Consider the following 10,136-nt stretch of genomic DNA (forward strand, 5'->3'; position numbering starts at 1 on the left):
CACACACACACACACACAATAATTAATAATAATTGTGCCATTGCATCTCTTCTGCTGCCTCCCCATAGACCCCTTCAGCATGTTCAGGATCTCAGGCTCTTACTCTCTGTTTTCATTCTCTGTCTTTGTCTCTCTTTTTCTCTCTTGCCCCAGTTTCTCTCTCTTCCCCTACCAACCTCTACCCTGCCCTCTATTTCTCTCTCTCTCTCAGACACTAGAGGGAATTGCTCTGGGTCACTCTGTCTCACTCCACCCCTTATCAACCCTCTCCATTCCTCTCCTCTAGTCCCATTTGCTTTTCATTGTTTATTTGAGAGGCTGTTGATTTTTGATTTTAACCTCTTTTTTGTATTTTAGCCTTTGCGATGCCACCACAGGCAGTGCCAATGCCAAATATCACCCTCTAATGCCGCTGGATGCTCAGGGCACTGAGCTGATATAGTCGTACAGTCATTAGGGGCAGCTCTCGTGTGTATGGCTGAAATACAAATACCACATAACGCTCTCAGCATCCAGCAAATACCCCTTTTAGTGCTGTTTCTGCGTCTCACAGAGCGCCTTACAATGAGTAAGAGGGTAGGGGTTCAGTGTCCTGCTCAAGGACAGTTCAACAAAAACACATCACTGTTGACGAACACACAGTGCTGGGAAGGTTACTTTGGTAATGTAATAGGTTACAGATTACTAGTTACCCTGTTAAAAATGTAATAAGTAATGTAACTATTTGAATTATGTCATAAAAGTAATATAACAAATTCCATTTGATTACTTTTTGATTACTCTTCTACACATTTTTTGTTGGTAAACAAGCTGCTAGAGCCCTTTTCTAATTCAGAGGGAAAATATTGTTGAATTTCCAGTATTGAAAGGTGTTTTTGTCCGATGACATGCCACCCACCTCAGTCGGCTGGTTGCAAGTGTAACAGACTGGTTGCTTAGAGCAAAGGCATTGATTTGACTGACAGATGAGAGGAGGAGAAAATTAAAGCAAAAGAACCAATCAGAACAAAGCTCAAAATCTGAGCTCATACCGCTGAATAAATGGAACCTGTGTAGACACAGAGACAGCTCCTGTCCTTGATGGAGTTGCTTAAATTTGTCCCAACAACTTCGCTGGCCCCCGTTGCCTGGATGTCTGCCAAAAGAAGGTATTCTGCATGGAGAAAGAAACATTTTGATTTGTAACTGTAATTCAATTACATTTTTTTTCTTAGTAACTATAATGGATTACAGTTACATTTATTTTGTAATTTAGTTACATGTAACTAGTGACTCCCAAACACAGTGAACACACTTAAGGTTGTGGGGATCGAGCCTGTGACCTCTCAGGCACTGAATGGTCTCTGATACGCTGCCTGTTTTGGGGCTTAATCCTATCGTCTCACATTGAATATCTTTTATCATAACACTGCATTTTATTGAAATGTTCTGTTTTTCAACGAGAAGAGAAGCCTAATTGGATTGAAATCCACTTTACAGTATTTTTGCTCCGTAAGTGTGGATAAGATCAGATTGTGTTTTGCGTAATTGTCGACCTAAGGGAGTGGATATCACCCAGCTGTCTGCACTTGAACACTGGCTGGTGAAATGAAAGCTTCAGTGCTTTCGCGGTACTGTCTGCTGCTCAGTGTGAGCGTCACTCTTTAACTGACTATTATGTCTCCTGCCTGACTGCACACACCACTCTGAGCTCATCTCATCTCCCCTGGCAATTGTTCTGTCTAAGGTGATCATGTCAGCATGATCATTTTGTCAGCCTGGCGAGCCCAGATGCGTTCTCTGGGCCACTGCCAGCTGTCAGTCCGGAGCTCAGTGTGTGTGTGTGTGTGTGTGTGTGTGTGTGTGTGTGTTTGTGTGTGTTTGTGTATATGTGTGTGCATGTCTGTGTGTGTGTGTGTGTGCATGTGTGTGTGTGTGTGTGTGTGTGTGTGTGTGTGTGGTGTCTGTATCTTTATGCATCCTACACTTAGACACTGAGTTCGTTCTTCCTTCCACCTGCTTGAGGAGACTGTGGGACAGTGGTGAAGTTTACAGTGTGTGTGTGTGTGTGTGTGTGTGTGTGTGTGTGTGTGTGTGTGTGTGTGTTGTGTTTTTGTATGTGCCTAAAGGTGCACTATATGAAAAAAATGGTTGAGTGAAGTGAATACCATTTAGACCTAACTGGAAAAAATGTAGACTAACCACATAATTTATCAATGAGTCAGGAAGACAGTGAGAACCACGTAGAGCCAATGCTCAAATTTCCATATTCCCTATTCTGTTTTTCATGTCTGTTGAGTCTGAAAGGTCCTCATCGTGAGCCTGGTGATGGGAACAATGCAGACTCAACCATTCACATTTCATGCTTATACCACTTTTTTGTCAGTTGAGTCTAAAGAGTCCTCACTTCACTGCAATTTTACGTAGTGCACCTTTACACATGTAACACTTGGAGGCTTGTGATGAAGTTTGTGGGTGCATCTGTGTGTGTGGCCATGTGCTTGCGTGAATGGGTGCTTGCCCTGCTAAACCTCTGATCTATACGTGTGATCTCATTCTTCATAGAGCTCGCTTCTTAACTGTCTGTCCTAAACTTTGTTTCCTCCCTCGCCCTCCAGCTCCAGAGGAGTTTGTCTCCCTGGCGGAAATGGAGGATGCCTTGTTGAGGAACCTTTTCAGGGGCTACCAGAAGTGGGTGCGGCCTGTTCAGCATGCCAACGACACTATTACTGTTCGCTTTGGACTCAAGATCTCACAGCTGGTTGATGTGGTGAGGCACAAGACACAGCACAGACAAACACACAAAAGAAACACAGGTCTGCACAAATGTCAGCTCATGTTAGGTTTTTTTTTTTCAATATACCTCTTAAATTAATCTTCTGAGAATAAATGGGTCTTGCCTTGTGATTTCATTCCTGTGTGTGCCTCTCCTGTGGCTAATGTCACATGATAGATACATAACTCCTAGAATTACACTTAACACCCAGAGATCATGAGGTGTACAGCTAAAAAAGTGAACACGGGCTTGAGAAACCTTGCTAGAGTGAACGAGAAAGGGCAAGGACCAGAGAGAAGCAGGAGAGGGAAAAATCCAACAGCGCCAACTTTCTATCGTAGAACCTGTCAGATTGCAATGTTAGCCTTTTCAGCAGTGCTCTTGGTCTCCTCTGTTCTCATTACTACTATCCGAAAGATTTCTGTGCAGAAGGCATTCACGCATGATATGATGGTTCCAAATAGGCGAGGCAAGGCCTGGTGCCGCATTATGTGATAGCAGATGTTATTTGTTATCATTTTAGAAAACTGATTCATGAGCTGTATCTGGGAAGTTGCTTGGGTCTTGAGAGAGGCAACCCTGACGTGTCTCCCAGGGTGAGCCAGAGAGAGTCGAGAGGAAAGAATGTGACTGACAGGCAAGTGCTGCCAGTGGTGCTGAACATCCTGCTCTCTCTCTCTCATTAGACTGATGGTTGTTGTCATCTTTCACGCGAGAGGGAAGACAATTGAGGAGTGAGAGGACGAAGGTTAGAGATGGATGAATGAAAAATTGATCAAAAGTTAGGTGAGGAAAAGCAGCATTAAAAGGATAACAAAGAGATGCCCACTTTTTTTGTAATCCTCAGAAGATCACTGCCAGTGTTCCTTTAAGTCGGCAAGTAGCCGAAGGATCTTCCAAGTTATTCACATGAAATTTGTAGGCTGTCTTTGCAAGTTGCATTGTTGAAGGCAGGGAAGGGAGACAGCTGTATGAAATCATGCCTGGCCTTGACATTTGAGAAGTTAATCAGAAACTGGAAGGTTTATGGTTCAGTCTGAGTTACTACCAATAAAAATGCATGAGGATGCCTGATAGTGTCCCAACAGTGACCAGATTCAAAGCACCCTTGAGCAAAGTTGGAACAGCAAAGCATAGAAACTGTAGTGGCTCCAGGAGGCCCTTCTCTGCATACGATGTTGAGCTGTACATGTTTAGGAGGCTCTCGGCAAAACATTACAATTGCTCTTGGTAACATGGCTAACAAAATTCTGTTAGATTCTGCTGAGGATTGGGAGTTATTTTTAGAAATGCAAGAGCGAAGAGTATCCCAAGATGGTTGAGATGGAAGAGAAAGTATACAGCAAGGATTAGTGGTTATTTAGAGAGAGAGAGGGAGGGGGGTAGAATAGGTATAGATGCTTATGGGAGGGTCTGAGGGTGCTGAGAAAAATGGTCTTATACAGGGGTTTGGGGTACAATGAGGAGAGAACTGAGAGAGAATTTGTCAGAAATCATTTATAGAGGTTATTTTGAAAAAAAAAAAAAAAAACTTGAAATAGGTATTGAGGAGCTATAAAGAGGTCAGTATGTAGAAAGAACATTTAAGATTTGGGCATGAGCTTGTTGGAGAAATTATGAAGAAAGGTAACCAGGGCAGGATAAGAGCAAGGGAAATACAAAGAGAGGGACAGTGAGGGAGGGAGCTTAAGAAATAGAGAGGTGGTTGTCAAGGGAGGTTAGCAGAGGATGTATGGTAAAGAGGATACAGGGAGGACTGAAGTGTGAAGACAGAAGAGAAAGAGGAGTGTAAGGAGCTGTGGGGATTTAAAGAGGCAAAGACAGGAAGAGAAAAGGAATGGGGGGAGGTAAAGAGAAAGGTCCAAAGGTCTTTCTCAGCAGCAGAGGAAGTAATGAGGCCATCAGGCCAAGAGGAGCCTGCTAGCATTCATTATTTACATCAGGATACGCATGCACGTACACACACACACACACACACACACACACACACACACACATGCACACACACACACACATACACAGAGAGAGAGAGCGAGGGAGGTAGAGAGAGAAAGAGAGAGAGAGAGAGAGAGAGAGAGAGAGAGAGAGAGAGAGAGAGAGAGAGAGAGAGAGAGACAGTGACTACATCAGCATTCAATGTTCAGTCTTTCCATTACAGAAGTTAGGGACCGGAGTGTGCCATCTTGTGGTCATGTTACCACACTACAGCTGTATTTTCCAAAACCACCTACAGTATTTAGACTGAGGTGTTTGCAATTAGATTTGTCCTAATGTCTTTCCAGGAGAGGCAAAGCACAAAATCTATCCTATAGATTTTCCCTACACTCCAGTTTTACATCTCTGCTAGGCTTTTACTGTGCTTAAACCTGGAACCAGCTTTTAGTACATGTTCAAACTTTTTTTGATCTCTGTGAATAGATGTACTCCCTTTGGTGCTTCTGCCCTCTACTCCCTCTCTTCCTCTTCTTCTTTTATTCTTCTCCACCCAGCCCTTTCTATGCCCCTCTCATTTTTTTTCATACCACTATTTTATGTGAATACCACTGGGAAATAAGGCAACAGTGCTCATGTGGTTAGGAACTGATAGGGAAATTAGTTTCACTAATGCAATTGGTCACTGAAGAGTTACTTATGCTGCCAGCTCTCATTAAGCACTGTAGATGTGCCCTCAAGCAAGGCACTTAACCCCTAAGCTGTTCTTGTGTTCTTTCGCAGTGCCGAGTAAGAGAAGCAATTAACCTACCCTGAAAAATATCTTTCTTTCTAAGGGTGCTTAAATTTCCTTTCAACTACGCATCATTTCTTTGTCTCAGGCCTCTTCGTTCCCTCCTCCTCATTAGCCTCTACTATCATCTTTTGACAAGAAGCACCAGGAAAGAAAATAGAGTAAATAGTGAATATCATTTTTTTTTCCTTTTCTCCTACAGGATGAAAAGAACCAGTTGATGACTACTAATGTCTGGCTATGGCAGGTAAAGATGAACACCACCATCTATTTTCTGAATTGTGAATCCATAAATTGTGTCCCATTTTGTTGCTCTGTGAGTGGATTCATTGTGATATGCTAAGATGAAGTATGTTCTAACATGAAAAGATACAATATGATGTAATGAGATACAATGTGATACTTTATGTGCAATATGATACACGGTAAATCATATGACAGATATTCAAATAGAGCTCACAAACCCACAAAGAGTCTTGGCCTCAGTTCCAGATTAATTGTGTTTATTTGGCCATGTTCCAACATATAAAGGTGTGCATGGTGAAGAAATGAATAGTAAACTGTCAACAAATTTATAATATGCAAATTCAGAGTTGGTGACAATGTTTCTAATATTCAGACATTTTAAAGCATGCCCTTACCACAATCAGACAGTAGCTAGCCTAGTAAGATATAAAAGTGTGTTAAAAATCAGATGTCACCGTGGCATCCAAATAAATAAATCAGTCATTTTACACAGATTCTCAACTATACAACTATAATTCTGCGAACCATTAAAGTAAATTGCCCAATTAAGAAAAAAAATGAATGAAATGATTTTTACTCACTTTGAGACTGAGTTAAAGATGCATCCATATAGACATGAAGAAGGCAGCTACCACAGAAGGGAGAAGGGAAACACAGTTGCAGTTGATTTTCACAGACAGTCGCTATCCATGGTTCTGAAATAGATGTATATGTGCTGGTGCTTCAGTGTTATTAGACTTTCTAGTTGGACAGTTTTTCACAGTGATGCTGTTGTGTATGAATATATTGCAATGGTAATTCAAGGAGCTACAGAGATTAATCTAAGTCTGATTTGTTTTAGAGGATTTGGTAACAGTCTTTTAACAATCTAATTTTTTTGTTTTTTCTAAAGGAGTGGGTTGATGTGAAGCTCAAGTGGAACCCAGATGACTACGGTGGTATCACCTCCATCAGAGTGCCTTCAGAGACTATATGGCTGCCCGACATTGTTCTCTATGAAAAGTGAGTTTTACATCACATACATAAAATAGGGTTTAGTAACTCTTTTTCTTGACTTGCTCATTTGTAAAATGAAATTTATCCTCCTGAAAAACCATCCTTTCCCATTAGCTGTTCTTCCACTTCATTCGTCTCCTACTTTGTTACTTTGTATTTCCTCCGAACCTTGTCTTGTTCTGGATTGCCTTTTTCATTATCATCTCCTCCTTTTCTCTTCCTCCCCTTAATTTCTTTTCCCAGTGCGGATGGCCGCTTTGAAGGTTCCCTGATGACCAAAGCCATTGTGCGTTGGGATGGCACCATAACATGGACGCCCCCTGCCAGCTACAAGTCCTCCTGCACCATGGACGTTACCTTCTTCCCTTTTGACCGGCAGAACTGCTCCATGAAGTTTGGCTCCTGGACCTACGACGGAAATATGGTAGACCTGGTGTTGGTGGATCACCATGTGGACCGCAAGGACTTCTTTGACAATGGTGAATGGGAGATCCTCAACGCCACAGGAGTGAAGGGGAGCAGAAGGGATGGGGTGTACTGGTACCCATTTGTGACATACTCCTTCATACTCAAGAGGTTGCCCTTGTTCTACACCCTCTTCCTCATCATCCCGTGCCTGGGCCTGTCGTTTCTCACCGTGCTGGTGTTCTATTTGCCATCGGATGAAGGGGAGAAGCTGTCACTTTCCACGTCTGTGCTGGTGTCACTCACTGTGTTCCTTCTGGTCATAGAGGAGATCATCCCCTCGTCCTCCAAGGTGAATTACCTTTTAGAGAAATCACCTAATCATCTATGAAATGTTTATGTACCCTACTTTGTCCTGTGTCCTTTCACCTCAACTCCAATCTTGCAGAGGCTTTAACTATCACAGATCATTTACAATGCTCTGCCAATGATCTGTATATTTTATATGCAGCTTATGCACTACCCAGTACTGACTTCAGAAACAGTTCAGTTCAACATTAAACTCTATTAAAATCAAAAACATGCTTCAAGAGTTGCACTCAACATTAAACTCTATTAAAATCAAAAACATGCTTCAAGAGTTACACTTTACATTCTGTAGATTATTATAAATGCCAGAAATGTGTTTAAAATATCATAATTATCATATTGATTTTATAATTTGGGATGTTAGCGTTTCATTCACATAAAGTTATGTGAAGGAAAACTACAAACATTTGAGTGAACTGTTCCTTATCTGATTTCATTTTTCCCTTCCAGGTGATCCCTCTAATCGGAGAGTACTTGCTCTTCATCATGATCTTCGTCACCTTCTCCATCATTGTCACCGTCTTCGTTATCAACGTCCATCACCGGTCCTCGGCCACGTACCACCCCATGGCCCCATGGGTAAAGAGTCTCTTCCTGCAGAGACTGCCCAGATTGCTGTGTATGAGGGGGCACACTGACAGGTTGGTAAATAGAGACAATGCATACATACATACACCTTACTGACTGAGTGTAGAAATTATAAATTAGAATTTCAGTCATATTTTTCAGTTTACTGAACTATGTGGTGTGTCAAGTCATAAGTGCAACATTCAGTCACTTCATGTTCAGTGAGGGTTACTGAGAGACATTAGTTAACAGTGGTGATGATTAGTTTGGTAGAAGAGTGAAGTTTTGAAGTAAGCTGGAGAAGTGAGTAGGGAAATAAACCGTTCAGCTAGATGAGCAAGTTTGAGCCCCTCATGTAACCAGCATCTTCCTTGCTAAAGGGTCCTAGAGCAAGATATTATATCCCAAACAGCTCAAAGCCACGGCCTCCAACATCCTTATGGTAAAGCGCAAGTGGAGACAGAATTTCCCTGTGGGGATCAACAAAATTACTCTTCACATTAGTATTAGTTAGCACCTTACCATGAGCAGATGGTGTATGTAGGCACATGATATTAAAATGTTTCAGTGTCTAAAACAAGCAGAATATCTATCATTTATAGATACCACTACCCAGACATTGAGATGCGCAGCCCAGAGCTAAAACCCCGTGGAGGGCCAGGGAGGAGGGGAATGCCTGGCCACGGCACTGGCCAGCAGAGAGGACCCACCGGGGGGATGGAAGATGAGAACCATGCCTGGCTGGCCATGCTGGAGAAAGCCACCAGTTCAGTGCGCTACATCAGCAGACACATCAAGAAGGAGCACTTCATCCGAGAGGTCAGGAGAACGGCTTAGGGTGATGAGGAAGTGGGAGTAATGAGGGCGTTTGCATGTCTGTAGCTTTCTTTTTGTGTATCTGTATTATATTATTTTCTCAATAGTTGAATTTTCATGCCCATTTTTTCTCCCATTCTTTCTATGAGCCCTTATTAAAATGTCAGAAAATACTTGCCCGCATGTCTCATAAATGAGAAATGTTTTTATGTTTTTATTTTTCACCATGGAGCAAAAACACTTTCTCTTTCTCTCTCTCTCTCTCCCTCTCTCTCTCTCTCCCTCCCTCAGGTGGTTCAGGACTGGAAGTTTGTGGCTCAGGTGTTGGACAGGATCTTTCTCTGGGCTTTCCTCACAGTGTCAGTATTGGGAACCATCCTCATCTTCACCCCTGCCCTACAGATGTACCTCAGCACACCACCGTGAACATAGACACACACACACACACACACACACACACACACACAGAGACGCGTGCACACACACACACACACACACACAGACAAGTGCACAGACACACACATAGACAAACTGTTGCTCTCCAGCAGTTCTTTCTCAAGTCTAGTTTTGTCTTTTACTGTGATTTATTGATATAGCTCAATCAAACATTTATATCAAATGTTTCTATCATAGATACAAGCTCAAAATACAAAGTCTCACTTACCTACTTTATAACATACATTTGCTACTGAAAGCTGTTTTGGTTGAAACATGTCACTCATTGTAGGATACTTTCACAGGAGTGCAAAGGTCTTGAAGCAATAAGCAGCTTGTGGTATGTCTGTGTATGACTTGAATGTCCATATATTGATATTTGTGATGCTTTATGAACATTTGCAATGATACATAGATTTAAAGTCAATGTATCCACGGGAGCAACCCAGCATATGCACAATATCCATCCAAAAATATTCAGTAGTTATTATTCCACGTGCACCATATTCGTCCAGCCGGCTGTATTTGTGGTTTATGCTGTAGTGACGATGATAATAAAAAGCCATCAAATCATTCTGCTGGTTTTGTGCTTGATTGTTTTGTCAGTAGATCAATTCAATAATTTTTCATTAAGCAGTCACTTGTTGACTAGTCTGGACTAGAGGGGACCAATTACATTGGCTGTAATGTTACAGTAGCACCACTAGGTGGCAGAAAACATCTTCTGTTTGCTGAGGACTTTCTTGAAACACCTTGTTTTGCTTGAAATTCGTCACAGAAATAATGAAGCAACAAACAAACAAATAAAAATATACATCATAT

General features: G+C 41.9%; 1 protein-coding gene across 1 annotated transcript in view; it reads left to right on the forward strand.

Moving 5' to 3' along the window:
* chrnb3a (cholinergic receptor nicotinic beta 3 subunit a) overlaps nucleotides 1-9,889 on the forward strand; it is a 13,448-nt gene extending 3,559 nt beyond the window's left edge. Inside the window, exons 2-8 of the mRNA XM_030056857.1 lie at nucleotides 2,598-2,749; nucleotides 5,683-5,727; nucleotides 6,619-6,728; nucleotides 6,966-7,479; nucleotides 7,947-8,137; nucleotides 8,666-8,882; nucleotides 9,171-9,889. Coding sequence (XP_029912717.1) covers nucleotides 2,598-2,749; nucleotides 5,683-5,727; nucleotides 6,619-6,728; nucleotides 6,966-7,479; nucleotides 7,947-8,137; nucleotides 8,666-8,882; nucleotides 9,171-9,305 — 1,364 coding nt within the window. The 3' untranslated portion in view covers nucleotides 9,306-9,889. The remainder of the gene's footprint in view (nucleotides 1-2,597; nucleotides 2,750-5,682; nucleotides 5,728-6,618; nucleotides 6,729-6,965; nucleotides 7,480-7,946; nucleotides 8,138-8,665; nucleotides 8,883-9,170) is intronic.
* Nucleotides 9,890-10,136: the final 247 nt, after the last annotated feature.

This window comes from Myripristis murdjan, chromosome 1, assembly GCF_902150065.1.
Source record: "Myripristis murdjan chromosome 1, fMyrMur1.1, whole genome shotgun sequence".
NCBI lineage: Eukaryota > Metazoa > Chordata > Actinopteri > Holocentriformes > Holocentridae > Myripristis > Myripristis murdjan.